A 17,283-nucleotide genomic window follows, 5' to 3' on the forward strand; every position below is an offset into this window, starting at 1 on the left:
CGTTCAATTCGGTTTCTGTGGTTGGAGCACGCAGGGGGGGAGGAGGACTTTCGCCCTCAACAACCGGAGGATTACTGGGCCTACGTTCCAAATTCAGCGTTCTCTGATCCAGAGTTTTTAGCTGGTTTAGAACGGCGTTTAGGGCGCCAGTTAACTCTGTTACCTTATTTTGCAAATGTTCCATACTTACATACACATATACATATACATAAGAATTTGCAGGTTCTTCCCTCTATATTTTGCAGGTTCTTCCCTCTATATTTTTACAGTCACCCTTACAGGATATGCCTTCCAATAATTCTCCCTCTTCTCTTCAAATTAATTCACTGGTAGTCACAGGATCACTGTTCTTTTTTTTCTTTAGGTGGATCCTCTTTTCCAAAAAAAAAAAAAAAATTTAAATTTCACTGTTTCTTTTTTATTTTTTCCAGTTTTTAGTTTCTGGAGGGTCCCGTAGGAATCGCAAAAACTTATTTAATTTCACAATTTCGGGGTCGAAATTTCACTTAATTGTCACTGTTCTTTCTTTAGGTGGATCCTTTCCACAAAACAAATTTTAAGGTTCACTATTTCTTTTTTATCTTTTCCAGTTTTTATTATTTAGTTTCTGGAGGGTCCCGTGGGAATCGCAGAAACTTATTTAATTTATTAATTTTATATATTTAATTTTTTATTTAATTTTATAAGGACTCCGCTTTCTCTTGGCGGGTCCCTGCTCGGGCGCCAGTTAACTTCCTTTGTTATGTGAAATTAAAAAAAATGATTTTTAAGTGGACACCGACTTGTCCACTATAAATGAAACACGTTAATTTTGGGTTTACAATTTTATTCAACGACCGCTTTGGTCAACCTCCCAAGTAAGACTAACTCTAACAATATTTTTTAAATACTTAAATCTAAATAATTCTGCTGATCCAACTTATTCCATTCCCACGTTGTGAAATCTTCCAGACGAAATATGATCCTGCATACTAGCTTGCGCGTGTGCACCGTCAGCACAACCTTGTGTAGATTTTTCCCGCTCATGTATACTTGATTGTGTTAACTTGTATGTTATTGTTGTTGTATTTATTAATATGACACTGTATGTCATATTGTTTTTATTTCGTTATTGCCAAAATTTGCGGTAGTCAGGGATGGAAGATTGCATATGATGTAAAATTGAAATAAAAAAATAATATATATTATTTTCTTTTAAAATAATATATATTATTTTCTTTTAATTTTTGTTCTATTTCACTCTAGACTGCCGTCGACTGTAGTATTCAAGGTATTGAAAGAAAAAGTTGAAACAAGGAAATATTTTTTATTACAACAATATATTTTTTCCTTATAAAATATATTTAGGAACTGTAATTATTTCTTTGAAAACTCCGATTACGAAGATTTTTTTGTAAAATATTTAGGAACTATATTTATTTGTCAAATAATATTGTCGTGTCCAAAGCTGCATTGCATTATTCTTCTTGCTCATACTATTTCGATAAATAGACCCATGACTATTTCTAGAACTCTCCACAGCCATTATACGTTTATGAAAACCCCGATTACGACGTTTAAGGGGAATTTTATTAAATTGTAAACCATTAATATCTTGATTACTAATATCATGCAATTTTGCTCTCGATCTTAATTTCTTAAATACAAAAGCGGGAAATTGAATCAAAATAAAATACAACAATTCCATGCCACTGATTAGGGAACAGCCGAGAAATAAACCTACAATGCCACCAAAAGCCACTACAAATAAACAATTCGTTAAACTTAAAAATAACATTCAATAGTTTCTTATAAATTACCCACTAAGTCCAACCAACCAAATACCAAACTGGTGCGAAATACAAACATTGTTTCGATACGATAATGTACATCTAAATCCACATACATTCTACTACGTTGTGGTTGTTCGGGAAAAAATGATGGTCTAACATCCGCCACATAATTGAGTGAATAACAGTTGCGCACACAATTACAAACCATTCCCTTGTAATTACTGTGTATAAAGTCCTCTTCCCCGAATTGATGAGTAAATTTAAAGTAAACTAGAAATATCAAATAACATAAAAATATGTTTATAACTTTATCAGTGTCGACTGCAATCCTTACCATCATTTTTGCCTAAACATAATAAATCTGTAGCTTTGCAGGGATTATATTCAGCTGTTGAAAAAGATAAAAATATTTCAACAAGGGAAGCTTTTTTTGGATATATTTACCTGGTGGAAACAATATATCTATCGTACAGTTACAGTATCTCATTAGATATTCTTCGTAACATAGAGTGAAGCAATTTTCCAACATATAAGGAAATCCAGGTAGGGATGTGGATGCATAAAGGCTGGTTTCATCCTAAAATATGTGGAAAAAATAGGACTAAAACTGAGAACTGAGCTAGAACTAAACTAGAACTGAACCAGAACTGAACTAGAAGTGAACTAGAACTGAACTAGAAATGAACTAGAAATGAACTAGAACTGAACTAGAACTGAACTAGAACTGAACTAGAACTGAACTAGAACTGAACTAGAACTGAACTAGAACTGAACTAGAACTGAACTAGAACTGAACTAGAACTGTACTAGAACTGAACTAGAACTGAACTAGAACTGAACTAGAACTGAACTAGAACTGAACTAGAACTGAACTAGAACTGAACTAGAACTGAACTAGAACTGAACTAGAACTGAACTAGAACTGAACTAGAACTGAACTAGAACTGAACTAGAACTGAACTAGAACTGAACTAGAACTGAACTAGAATTGAACTAGAACTGAACTAGAACTGAACTAGAACTGAACTAGAACTGAACTAGAACTGAACTAGAACTGAACTAGAACTGAACTAGAACTGAACTAGAACTAGAACTGAACTAGAACTGAACTAGAACTGAACTAGAACTAGAACTGAACTAGAACTGAACTAGAACTGAACTAGAACTGAACTAGAACTGAACTAGAACTGAACTAGAACTGAACTAGAACTGAACTAGAACTGAACTAGAACTGAACTAGAACTGAACTAGAACTGAACTAGAACTGAACTAGAACTGAACTAGAACTGAACTAGAACTGAACTAGAACTGAACTAGAACTGAACTAGAACTGAACTAGAACTGAACTAGAACTGAACTAGAACTGAACTAGAACTGAACTAGAACTGAACTAGCACTGAACTAGAACTGAACTAGAACTGAACTAGAACTGAACTAGAACTGAACTAGAACTGAACTAGAACTGAACTAGAACTGAACTAGAACTGAACTAGAACTGAACTAGAACTGAACTAGAACTGAACTAGAACTGAACTAGAACTGAACTAGAACTGAATAGAACTAGAACTGAACTAGAACTGAACTAGAACTGAACTAGAACTGAACTAGAACTGAACTAGAACTGAACTAGAACTGAACTAGAACTGAACTAGAACTGAACTAGAACTGAACTAGAACTGAACTAGAACTGAACTAGAACTGAACTAGAACTAAACTAGAACTGAACCAGAAACTGAACTAGAAGTGAACTAGAACTGAACTAGAAATGAACTAGAACTGAACTAGAACTGAACTAGAACTGAACTAGAACTGAACTAGAACTGAACTAGAACTGAACTAGAACTGAACTAGAACTGAACTAGAACTGAACTAGAACTGAACTAGAACTGAACTAGAACTGAACTAGAACTGAACTAGAACTGAACTAGAACTGAACTAGAACTGAACTAGAACTGAACTAGAACTGAACTAGAACTGAACTAGAACTGAACTAGAACTGAACTAGAACTGAACTAGAACTGAACTAGAACTGAACTAGAACTGACTAGAACTGAACTAGAACTGAACTAGAACTGAACTAGAACTGAACTAGAACTGAACTAGAACTGAACTAGAACTGAACTAGAACTGAACTAGAACTGAACTAGAACTGAACTAGAACTGAACTAGAACTGAACTAGAAGTGAACTAAACTAAAATATTACTTACATTGAATATACACTTTCTCCTAGCAGACGATAAAGCTTTTGTTCCATTATCGTAAAAGTAAGCTACTGGCTCCACTTCTACTGCTGTTTCGGATTGGCAGGCACAAAAAATGGATCTCGGTGAAAAACTCCCGGTTCAAGTACAGCCACCTATGTAGGCAAATGCTAACAATATTTAAATTCTTTTTAAACGAACACCACATATCTCACCGTAATACCCTTTCATTATCCTGATGATAATGTTTATCCTCATTCAACCACAACCGTACAGTTAAACCACTCTTCGGCCCGGCACTGCCCGTTCTCCAGGGATATTTATCATCCAGTAGTTGTTTGCGTCTACTCTCATCGGAAGACAGTGTATTAAAATGCCAACATAAACCTTCTTGTCCTCTAATTCTCTGAAAAATTTCACAGCAATCAACTTTAAAATGACGCCAAGTACAGTTCGCTAAAAACTCCTCGCAACGCCAGGTCATAAACTCGAATACTGCACTGAAATTGATGTGATTCACCAGTTCCACAGGTTCACCTTCAAGTGCCGAAAATGGATAAAATTCTCCGAAGCTTACATTATCATAGAGACTAATGACGGTTTCAAACATGCGAATTTTCTCGGTATCATTTTCATGGGGTAAAAATAGATGTTTGGCCTCTTCTATACGTTCCCAATTTAAATGATTTGCATTGCATATACTAATTTCGGGGAATGGTAGAATGTATACGGGAGCATTGGTACTGTTCACTACAGTTTTAAAGGTTCCAGCATTAAAACGTTGCGATAGAATCATGCAGATATATATGGAGCCAAGTAGGGCGTAAATGACAGTTATGAGCCAAAAGATTCTGCAATCGAAATTTTAGATAAAAATATAAAATCGGTATTTCAAAACTCACCTTTCATATTTGTTGGAGTTCTCTTTAAATATCCTATTTAGACCATGTATTGTCGATTTTCTGCCAAATTCAATTATCAATTGTTCTACGGAATCTTTGAAATTTGAAGAAAAACTTATTTTTAAGTTTTTTGTTTTATGATCCAAATCATATCGTTGATTAAGTTGCCTTAAATGTAACGGTTGCGCTGGTTTGTAGCTGGAAGAAGCCATGATGACCGGAAGTGAATAAGTGTTTCTTTAAACTAAGGTCTAATGAGTGTTAAGAATTTATTATAAATTAAGAACATAAATAATTTACATGTTAAGGTTTGTTTAAGATATCGTTAATGTTGGGAAAATATTTATACAAACTAATTAGTGTAATTAATCATTAGCATTAATGTTAATTCTCGAGCTAGCACTGAAGAAAATGCATTATTAAGGGAAAGTTTTGTTTTAATAATATGGGTGGACACAATGCATGCAAATCTCTAGGGTTTTTTAAAAGAAAAACGGTCAGGGCTGAACCATGAAATCTTAGGAATGTTCATTTTTTGTATAGACACACGTGCGACTAAAATATCTGCACTATAATTAACTTTAATTCAGAAACATTTAAAACAAAAAGTGTCTGTTTCGTATCTGGTTAAGTCGACTGTAGAGAAAACTTCTAGCAAAAATCGTTTTAGTTGTTCGTAGTTAAAGTCTAGTCGTAGTTAAGTTGTTCGTAGTTAAAGTCTAGTCTATAGTCTAGTCTACAGTCTAGTCTAGTAGTCTAGCCTAGTCTATAGCCTAGTCTATAAGTCTAGTCTATAGTCTAGTCTATAGTCTAGTCATAGTAGTCTAGTCTAGTCTATAGTCTAGTCTATAGTCTAGTCTATAGTCTAGTCTATAGTCTAGTCTATAGTCTAGTCTATAGTCTAGTCTAGTCTATAGTCTAGTCTATAGTCTAGTCTATATCTTAGTCTATAGTCTAGTCTATAGTCAGTTCTATAGTCTAGTCTATAGTCTAGTCTATAGTTTAGTCTATAGTCTAGTCTATAGTCTAGTCTATAGTCTAGTCTATAGTCTAGTTGTTCGTAGTTAAAGTCTAGTCTATAGTCTAGTCTACAGTCTAGTCTATAGTCTAGCCTATAGCCTAGTCTATAATCTAGTCTATAGTCTAGTCTATAGTCTAGTCTATAGTCTAGTCTATAGTCTAGTCTATAGTCTAGTCTATAGTCTAGTCTATAGTCTAGTCTATAGTCTAGTCTATAGTCTAGTCATAGTTAGTCTATAGTCTAGTCTATAGTCTAGTCTATAGTCTAGTCTATAGTCTAGTCTATAGTCTAGTCTATAGTCTAGTCTATAGTCTAGTCTATAGTCTAGTCTATAGTTAGTCTATAGTCTAGTCTATAGTCTAGTCTATAGTCTAGTCGTAGTAAGTCTAGTCTAGTCGTAGTTACAGTCTAGTCTATAGTCTAGTCTACAGTCTAGTCTATAAGTCTAGTCTATAGTCTAGTCTATAGTCTAGTCTATAGTCTAGTCTATAGTCTAGTCTATAGTTCTAGTCTATAGTCTAGTCTATAGTCTAGTCTATAGTCTAGTCTATAGTCTAGTCTATAGTCTAGTCTATAGTCTAGTCTAAGTTAAGTCTATAGTCTAGTCTATAGTCAGTCTATAGTCTAGTCTATAGTCTAGTTGTTCGTAGTTAAAGTCTATAGTCTAGTCTAGCTAGTCTAAGTCTAGTCTATAGTCTAGTTCATAAGCCTAGTCTATAATCTAGTCTATGTCTAGTCTCTAGTCTAGGTCTATAGTCTAGTCTATAGTCTAGTCTATAGTCTAGTCTATAGTCTAGTCTATGTCTAGTCTATAGTCTAGTCTATAGTCTAGTCTATAGTCTAGTCTATAGTCTAGTCTATAGTCTAGTCTATAGTCTAGTCTATAGTCTAGTCTATAGTTTAGTCTATGCCTAGTCTAGTAGTTCGTAGTCTAAGTCTCGTCTAGCTAGTTGTTCGTAGTCTAACGTCTAGCTTCTAGCTAGTCTCAGGTAGTCTATAGCTCTAGTCTCTATATCCTAGTCTATAATCTAGTCTATAGTCTAGTCTATAGTCTAGTCTATAGTCTAGGTCTATAGTCTAGTCTATAGTTTCAGTCTATCGTCTAGTCTATAGTCTAGTCTATAGTCTAGTCTATAGTCTTATGTCTAGTCTCGTAGTCTAAGTCTAGTTGTCTACTAGTTCTAGGTCTCTAGTCAGTCTATAGTCCTAGTATATAAGTCTAGTCTCTAGTTCTAGTCTATAGTCTAGTCTATAGTCTAGTCTATAGTCTAGTCTATAGTCTAGTCTATAGTCTAGTCTATAGTCTAGTTCATAGTCAGTCTATAGTCTAGTCTAAGTCTAGTCTATAGTATAGTCTATAGGTCTCTAGTGTCTATAGTCTAGTCTATAGTCTAGTCTATAGTCTAGTCTATAGTCTCGTCTATAGTCTAGTCTATAGTCTAGTCTAGTCTATAGTCTAGTCTATAGTCTAGTCTATAGTCTAGTCTATAGTCTAGTCTATAGTTTAGTCTATAGTCTAGTCTATAGTCTAGTCTATAGTCTAGTCTATAGTCTAGTTGTTCGTAGTTAAAGTCTAGTCTATAGTCTAGTCTACAGTCTAGTCTATAGTCTAGTCTATAGCCTAGTCTATAATCTAGTCTATAGTCTAGTCTATAGTCTAGTCTATAGTCTAGTCTATAGTCTAGTCTATAGTCTAGTCTATAGTCTAGTCTATAGTCTAGTCTATAGTCTAGTCTATAGTCTAGTCTATAGTCTAGTCTATAGTCTAGTCTATAGTCTAGTCTATAGTCTAGTCTATAGTCTAGTCTATAGTCTAGTCTATAGTCTAGTCTATAGTCTAGTCTATAGTCTAGTCTATAGTCTAGTCTATAGTCTAGTCTATAGTCTAGTCTATAGTCTAGTCTATAGTCTAGTCTATAGTCTAGTCTATAGTCTAGTCTATAGTCTAGTCTATAGTCTAGTCTATAGTCTAGTCTATAGTCTAGTCTATAGTCTAGTCTATAGTCTAGTCTATAGTCTAGTCTATAGTCTAGTCTATAGTCTAGTCTATAGTCTAGTCTATAGTCTAGTCTATAGTCTAGTCTATAGTCTAGTCTATAGTCTAGTCTATAGTCTAGTCTATAGTCTAGTCTATAGTCTAGTCTATAGTCTAGTCTATAGTCTAGTCTATAGTCTAGTCTATAGTCTAGTCTATAGTCTAGTCTATAGTCTAGTCTATAGTCTAGTCTATAGTCTAGTCTATAGTCTAGTCTATAGTCTAGTCTATAGTCTAGTCTATAGTCTAGTCTATAGTCTAGTCTATAGTCTAGTCTATAGTCTAGTCTATAGTCTAGTCTATAGTCTAGTCTATAGTCTAGTCTATAGTCTAGTCTATAGTCTAGTCTATAGTCTAGTCTATAGTCTAGTCTATAGTCTAGTCTATAGTCTAGTCTATAGTCTAGTCTATAGTCTAGTCTATAGTCTAGTCTATAGTCTAGTCTATAGTCTAGTCTATAGTCTAGTCTATAGTCTAGTCTATAGTCTAGTCTATAGTCTAGTCTATAGTCTAGTCTATAGTCTAGTCTATAGTCTAGTCTATAGTCTAGTCTATAGTCTAGTCTATAGTCTAGTCTATAGTCTAGTCTATAGTCTAGTCTATAGTCTAGTCTATAGTCTAGTCTATAGTCTAGTCTATAGTCTAGTCTATAGTCTAGTCTATAGTCTAGTCTATAGTCTAGTCTATAGTCTAGTCTATAGTCTAGTCTATAGTCTAGTCTATAGTCTAGTCTATAGTCTAGTCTATAGTCTAGTCTATAGTCTAGTCTATAGTCTAGTCTATAGTCTAGTCTATAGTCTAGTCTATAGTCTAGTCTATAGTCTAGTCTATAGTCTAGTCTATAGTCTAGTCTATAGTCTAGTCTATAGTCTAGTCTATAGTCTAGTCTATAGTCTAGTCTATAGTCTAGTCTATAGTCTAGTCTATAGTCTAGTCTATAGTCTAGTCTATAGTCTAGTCTATAGTCTAGTCTAGTCTAGGCTAGTCTATAGTCTAGTCTATAGTCTAGTCTATAGTCTAGTCTATAGTCTAGTCTATAGTCTAGTCTATAGTCTAGTCTATAGTCTAGTCTATAGTCTAGTCTATAGTCTAGTCTATAGTCTAGTCTATAGTCTAGTCTATAGTCTAGTCTATAGTCTAGTCTATAGTCTAGTCTATAGTCTAGTCTATAGTCTAGTCTATAGTCTAGTCTCTATAGTCTAGTATATAGTCTAGTCTATAGTCTAGTCTATAGTCTAGTCTATAGTCTAGTCTATAGTCTAGTCTATAGTCTAGTCTATAGTCTAGTCTATAGTCTAGTCTATAGTCTAGTCTATAGTCTAGTCTATAGTCTAGTCTATAGTCTAGTCTATAGTCTAATCTATAGTCTAGTCTATAGTCTAGTCTATAGTCTAGTCTATAGTCTAGTGTATAGTCTAGTCTATAGTCTAGTCTATAGTCTGGTCTAGTCTATAGTATAGTCTATAGTCTAGTCTATAGTCTAGTCTATAGTCTCGTCTATAGTCTAGTCTATAGTCTCGTCTATAGTCTCGTCTATAGTCTAGTCTATAGTCTAGTCTATAGCCTATTCTATAGTCTAGTCTATAGTCTAGACTATATTCCAGTCTATATTCTAGTCTATAGTCTAGTCTATAGTCTAGTCTATAGTCTAGTCTGTAGTCTAGTCTATAGTATAGTCTATAGTCTAGTCTATAGTCTAGTCTATGGTCTAGTCTATAGTCTAGTCTATAGTCTAGTCTATAGTCTAGTCTATAGTCTAGTCTATAGTCTAGTCTATAGTCTAGTCTAGGTCTAGTCTAGTCTAGTCTAGTCTAGTCTATATCTATATAGAGTCTAGTCTATAGTCAGCTATCTAGTAACTAGCCTTATTCAGCTTTGTTTTCGCGTGTTATTGTGCCAAGTCCATTTTCTACTTTTTTTTGCCCAACCTAAGGATTTACTGAAATATAAAACATGTTGTTATTGTAGGGTACCAACAAACCATTTGTTTGTTGACAACAATTAAACATGTTCGATACACAATTAACAAATGATTGACAATAAAACTTTAATAATAAACCTTAGTAAAACTTGTTGAATAATATGCAAACATCTGTGGTTAATATTTCTGAAAATGTGTTAAAAAGTTTATATAAAATTTATTAACAATTTATTTCTTTAACAGTTGTCTACAGTCGTCGAAAGTGTTCAATTCTTCTTTCTATATTTTTAAATAAAATCATGTTAATACACGAGGACTACAAACATTTTAGAGTAACACCAAATAATAAGTTGCAATACTTTCCAACAAACTCTATAAAAGCACAAAATACTCCTGAAAAGTTTAATAAATATGAACAAGGATATTTTCAATATTTCAAAGGAATTGTGGATGAGTTTGTTAGTATCTTCACTATGCATGGTTTGGATAGAATATTTAAGAGAAATTTAAATAAATATAAAAGGTTGGTACAGAGTTTTCCAACCAAATGTTTTTTTATTATATGTTTTATATGTATTCCTAGAATTACTTGGTTATTGGTTTCTCAGCCTGTTTGATGTTTTCATTTATGTAAGTTCCCAGTGGCTCATAAATACCATACTAAACCCTTTGGTCACGGTATTTTCCAAAACGCATTGGCCCGTCTTTCAATACCCTTTCCCGAGGTCACTATTTGCAATAAGAACCGCTTCAACTGGCAGCGTTACGAACAGGCCAAAGAAATGTTTCTGAAACCGGAACATCTGAAAAAATCCTGAATACCAAGACATTTTCATGGAAGTGGTTAATGCCTATGATACCTTGATTTTTGGCAAATTTTACAAGTTCGAAAATCTCACCAAAGTTCCACCCTCTATGCTGAAAGAGTTAAATTATATAAATTTTTCTTTAGTCTCAGAGTTTATGGCCTGGAAATGTCATGAAAATTTTCAGCGAGTGCTTGTGGATCGATGATGATTACGATTGCTGTGAATATTCTTTTTGCGCAACTCTCAAATGGGGCACCTGTTGGGCTTTTAACACTATCGAATCGCCAGAGGGTGTGGAAAAACAAAATCAGATCCTTTCTGGCCTTGGCGCACTAAGGGGCAAGGTGATGAAAATGGTTTGGTGTTGAAAGTTCATTTGAGGGAGCATGACCATTCCCCCATGCGTAAGAATAAAAGGGGATATTGGTGAGTAGAAGTAGATTAATATATGGCAATGATTTATTATAGATTGTGGTTGTTTATTTATGTATTTCAAGGTTATGCTGGCGGAACCATATGTTTGGTTTAATTATCCTATTGAAGTTAATACTCATACTAGAACATCTGGTTTCTATAACGGCAATATTACATAATTTTGATAATTACACGAGAATATTTTCATCAAAAGTGAGACAGTGTTTATTTGAGGTAAATATATTTAAGTGACATCTGTTTATAGATTAGTCTAGTAGTCATAGTCTAGTCATAGTCTAGTCATAGTCTAGTCATAGTCTAGTCATAGTCTAGTCATAGTCTCTAGTCATAGTCTAGTCATAGTCTAGTCATAGTCTAGTCATTGTCTAGTCATAGTCTAGTCATAGTCTAGTCATAGTCTAGTCATAGTCTAGTCATAGTCTAGTCATAGTCTAGTCATAGTCTAGTCATAGTCTAGTCATAGTCTAGTCATAGTCTAGTCATAGTCTAGTCATAGTCTAGTCATAGTCTAGTCATAGTCTAGTCATAGTCTAGTCATAGTCTAGTCATAGTCTAGTCATAGTCTAGTCATAGTCTAGTCATAGTCTAGTCATAGTCTAGTCATAGTCTAGTCATAGTCTAGTCATAGTCTAGTCATAGTCTAGTCATAGTCTAGTCATAGTCTAGTCATAGTCATAGTCTAGTCATAGTCTAGTCATAGTCTAGTCATAGTCTAGTCATAGTCTAGTCATAGTCTAGTCATAGTCTAGTCATAGTCTAGTCATAGTCTAGTCATAGTCTAGTCATAGTCTAGTCATAGTCTAGTCTAGTCTAGTCATAGTCTAGTCATAGTCTAGTCATAGTCTAGTCATAGTCATAGTCATAGTCTAGTCATAGTCTAGTCATAGTCTAGTCATAGTCTAGTCATAGTCTAGTCATAGTCTAGTCATAGTCTAGTCATAGTCTAGTCATAGTCTAGTCATAGTCTAGTCATAGTCTAGTCATAGTCTAGTCATAGTCTAGTCATAGTCTAGTCATAGTCTAGTCATAGTCTAGTCATAGTCTAGTCATAGTCTAGTCATAGTCTAGTCATAGTCTAGTCATAGTCTAGTCATAGTCTAGTCATAGTCTAGTCATAGTCTAGTCATAGTCTAGTCATAGTCTAGTCATAGTCTAGTCATAGTCATAGTCTAGTCATAGTCTAGTCATAGTCTAGTCATAGTCTAGTCATAGTCTAGTCATAGTCTAGTCATAGTCTAGTCATAGTCTAGTCATAGTCTAGTCATAGTCTAGTCATAGTCTAGTCATAGTCTAGTCATAGTCTAGTCATAGTCTAGTCATAGTCTAGTCATAGTCTAGTCATAGTCTAGTCATAGTCAGTCATAGTCTAGTCATAGTAGTCTAGTCATAGTCTAGTCATAGTCTAGTCATAGTCTAGTCATAGTCTAGTCATAGTCGTCATAGTCTAGTCATAGTCTAGTCATAGTCTAGTCATAGTCTAGTCATAGTCTAGTCATAGTCTAGTCATAGTCTAGTCATAGTCTAGTCATAGTCTAGTCATAGTCTAGTCATAGTCTAGTCATAGTCTAGTCATAGTCTAGTCATAGTCTAGTCATAGTCTAGTCATAGTCTAGTCATAGTCTAGTCATAGTCTAGTCATAGTCTAGTCATAGTCTAGTCATAGTCTAGTCATAGTCTAGTCATAGTCTAGTCATAGTCTAGTCATAGTCTAGTCATAGTCTAGTCATAGTCTAGTCATAGTCTAGTCATAGTCTAGTCATAGTCTTAGTCATATTCCTAGTACTAGTCGAGTCCATAGTCCTAGGTCATAGTCTAAGTCATAGTCTAGTCATAGTCTAGTCATAGTCTAGTCATAGTCCTAGTCATAAGTCTAGTCATAGTCTAGTCCATAGTCTGAGTCATAGTCTAGTCATAGTCTAGTCATAAGTCTAGTCATAGTCTAAGCATAGTCTAGTCTGTCATAAGTCTAGTCATAGTCTAGTCTAGTCTAGTCGAGTCTAGTCTAGTCAAAACCTAGTCTAGAGCCGAATCATAGTCCTAGTCTGAGTTCTAGTTTAGTGGCCTAGTCTACTCCACAGTAAAGTATTTAGTCTAGTCCTACTCTGGTTTATAGCCATGTCTATATTCCATTCTGTACTATATTCAGTTCCCTTTTCCTCGTTTTTTGTACATTCTCCAGGATGAATTGAACAGCAAATACTACAATCCTTACAAGGTCACCGTTACATGTTCGAGAATTGTCAGGCTGAGTGTCAGCAGGAATACTTAATGAAATTCTGCAATTGTACTTTGGTCTATTTTAATCCGGAGGGTCGTTATAGACCCTGTAAATTAGTCGATTATCCTGTTTGTTCTATCACAATGGTCAGTTTACGCAAAAATTATTTATATGTAGCAAGGATAACTAATCTCAATTCTTTTAAATTTTCAGATAAGCTGCAATATTTCGAACAAATCGGCGAGAGTAAATATGTTGCCGAATATTTTCCCGATGTCATGAAATGTACTTGTTATTATAATTGCAAATCCTTGACCTATATAACAAAGGTCACCACAGCTTATATGAGTAATATGGAAGTGGAGTTTAATAACAGTTATATAGATTTGTCTCTATTCTATCAGCAGGAATTTATAGTGGTATTTTTAACTACAGTCCTATATACTTGGACGGATTTAATGGGTTAGTAAGAATATATCTGTTTAATGATATTGTTGCTTAATTTTTATAAATATTATTACAGCGAGTTTTGGAGGTTTGGCTGGCTTATGTATTGGCTGTTCTTTAATTAGTCTGGTAGAATTTGCCTATTTCTTTATAGTGGATATTCCCCGCAAATCGGTGCTGTATTATAAGATGAAAAAACGTCTGAGGCTGCATAGAAAAAGTTACAATATTAAAGCCGAAATTGTGGAAAGTATTATGAGAGATTCAAATAACTAAAGAATGTTTCGATAAGTATTGGAATAAATTTGTTATCAAATGGTGTTACATCAAAATCAGGGACCACCAAGAAGAGAATTCATTTTTAATCGGGTTTAAAAGTTCCAATTGAAAATGCACTAGTGTAAGTTATCATGTTAGTGAAAAATGTTGTTCGTTTTTCATTGTAAGTTTCAAGCTTCTGCTGAGCTTCATGATGTTTGTGGTGAAAAGCCGTTACTTCTCAATTTGGCCTTTCTTTTAGCTTTTACTGTTTATCTTTTATCTGCAATAGAAAACTTTAACAAACGTATTCTTAATGTCATAAACATTTAAATGTTATTTTCTTTAGTTATTTTTTTTTTCTAAAAAATTTCTGTGGGTTGTCTTTAAATTTTTGTGTGCATTTCTTTTTACAAATTTTATTTCTTTTAAAGGAAACAACTCTATAATTATTTTTGAAGTTGCATGTTATGACCTCTACTATTGTTCTTATAGAATTGTTTTTTACTTTACTCAATTTCTGAAGTGTTTAAGTTTGTCTACTTGTTTGTTTTAAAGGACTAGGGTTTTGTCTAAACTTTTACTTGTCATTAACAGTTTGGTTTTATTATTTTAAATAGTACAACTATATCAAGTTGCACTTGTATGTGGAGGTTTTTTTGTTTTTGTTTCAAGTATCGTGAAGTGTTTTAAGTTTTTCTTTGTGTTATTTGAATGGGAGGAAGGGTTGAAGTTGAAGGATTTAAGTTTGAGCTCCTTATAATTGTAGAAGTAAATTTGAAAGGAAAAACAAGAATAATTATGAAATATATGTGGAAGTCTGTCATTTCTGGACTGGAGGTTATGTGAAGTTACGGAGTTTTTGAAATCAAATCGAGAATAAAGAATGAGTGTGTTCAATTCCCTAGTTAATTAACTAATTAACTAACTACTAAATAACTAAACTAACTAACTAACTAACTAACTACTAACTAACTAACGAACTAACTAACTACTAACTACTAACTAACTAACTACTAACTAACTAACTACTAACTAACTAACTAACTAACTAACTAACTAACTAACTAACTAACTAACTAACTACTAACTAACTAACTAACTAACTAACTAACTACTAACTAACTAACTAACTAACTAACTAACTAACTAACTAACTAACTAACTAACTAACTACTAACTAACTAACTAACTAACTAACTAACTAACTAACTAACTAACTAACTAACTAAAACTAACTAACTAACTACACTAACTAACTAACTAACTAACTAACTAACTAACTAACTAACTAACTAACTAACTAACTAAACTAACTAACTAACTAACTAATAACTAACTAACTAACTAACTAACTAACTAACTACTAACTAACTAACTAACTAACTAACTAACTAACTAACTACTAACTAACTAACTAACTAACTAACTAACTAACTAACTAACTAACTAACTAACTAACTAACTAACTACTAACTAACTAACTACTAACTAACTAACTAACCTAACTAAACTAACTAACTACTAACTAACTAACTAACTAACTAACTAACTAACTAACTAACTAACTAACTAACTAACTAACTAACTAACTAACTAACTAACTAACTAACTAACTAACTAACTAACTAACTAACTAACTAACTAACTAACTAACTAACTAACTAACTAACTAACTAACTAACTAACTAACTAACTAACTAACTAACTAACTAACTAACTAACTAACTACTAACTAACTAACTAACTAACTAACTAACTAACTAACTAACTACACGAACTAACTAACTAACTAACTAACTAACTAACTAACTAACTAACTAACTAACTAACTAACTAACTACTAACTAACTAACTAACTACTAACTAACTAACTACTACTAACTAACTAACTAACTAACTAACTAACTAACTAACTAACTAACTAACTAACTAACTAACTAACTAACTAACTAACTAACTAACTAAACTAACTAAACTAAACTAACTAACTAACTAACTAACTAACTAACTCGACCTCTAGACTGCCGGGACAATAAACTGGTGATGGCATCCTCGGCCTTTCCTAGGAATGATTTGAAATGAGAACTACATAATCTGGTACTACGGGCGGTCAATTACCCGCAGGACTTGTCCTGGTTTTTCAGTTGGTTCAAGTTCCTTCGGCATCCACAATAGTGGCTAAGGTCCAAAATCACGGGAAAATAAATTGTCGGTTAAAGGACTGATGCACGGTAAAATCTACAATTCGGGATAAGTTCGGTGCCTCACAGAGGATTGTCTGACTGTGGGACTAAGCGTTGAAAATGAGTTGGTGTTAAGTGTATATGGTACAGCATGAATGTATGAGTATACCGATCTCACCCGTTCGTACAACTAAAGTGAGTGTGTCTGATGTTGTTCTCTATTGAGTGTGTTCGTTGAAGTGAGAAGTGTGCTGAGTTAAATGATTTTTTCTTCCTTGTCCAGGTATGTTTAGGGAAAACTCTGTTCAAACCAGATTTGCCACTGTGTGTAGAAACAAAGTCCTCGGCTTAATTGATGGATTCGTATAAGAAGTTAACATTTCTTAGCACCATCTACTTGTCGTTAGTACAGAATCAAGTGAGGGTTGTAAAATTTATTTCCTTAACTTTAGTAGAGACAGTCAGCAGTGTTTTAACGTTAAAGAAGAGAGAAATGGAAATTACACGTTACACGCTTTTTGAATGAAAGCTGGAAAACAGCTTTGGTCTTCGAAAAGTGCTTTTAACATTACAGTTATTAAGAGTTTTTAAGGTTTTTCCATTTTGTAGCAGAGAATGTTATTAAAATAAACATAAAATGGAAAGTTAACAAAAAATATAGTAACAAATTTACAAACTATATGTTTAAACGTTTTTTAACATTGTTTCAATCAACTTAATATTTGAAAGGCTTTCTCTAGGTAAACAGTAACAATATAAAATTTGTAAATAACTTTTATTATTGGCAATTTTCTAAATGTACGATAAGTACCCTCTAATCTCATTTAAAAATGTTATGATTATTACATTTTATTAAATCGTCGAAATTATAAATTAATGTCGCCAACTGCTAAGCTATTGGAACTCTTCAAAATCAAAGAATCAAATACCCTTCTGCTTTATCATCATAATTTGAGAAAAAATTACCATCAAAGAAATTTTTTTAATAATAATTTTAGCGTAGACAATTTTAAACTACCAACATTTATTATATCCTGTGTTACCATTGTCACCACCAAAAGACTCTGCAACCCTTGT

General features: G+C 33.4%; 1 protein-coding gene and 1 pseudogene across 1 annotated transcript; one reads left to right on the top strand and one right to left on the bottom strand.

Annotated features, from left to right (window-relative positions):
* Window positions 1-1,402: 1,402 nt before the first annotated feature.
* LOC119615267 (pickpocket protein 19-like) lies at window positions 1,403-5,088 on the bottom strand. Its single transcript, XM_037971341.1, is given in 8 exon segments — window positions 1,403-1,740; window positions 1,800-2,042; window positions 2,107-2,160; window positions 2,217-2,349; window positions 3,981-4,072; window positions 4,075-4,129; window positions 4,198-4,825; window positions 4,877-5,088. Coding segments are annotated over 8 exon segments (1,755 nt in total).
* A 5,381-nt stretch (window positions 5,089-10,469) lies between these two features.
* LOC119615268 lies at window positions 10,470-14,038 on the top strand (annotated as a pseudogene).
* The last annotated feature ends 3,245 nt before the right edge of the window (window positions 14,039-17,283 follow it).

Source organism: Lucilia sericata, unplaced genomic scaffold, assembly GCF_015586225.1.
Source record: "Lucilia sericata isolate MDLA Ls3-8-SP2 unplaced genomic scaffold, ASM1558622v1 Contig004700F_arrow, whole genome shotgun sequence".
Taxonomy (NCBI): Eukaryota; Metazoa; Arthropoda; class Insecta; order Diptera; family Calliphoridae; genus Lucilia; species Lucilia sericata.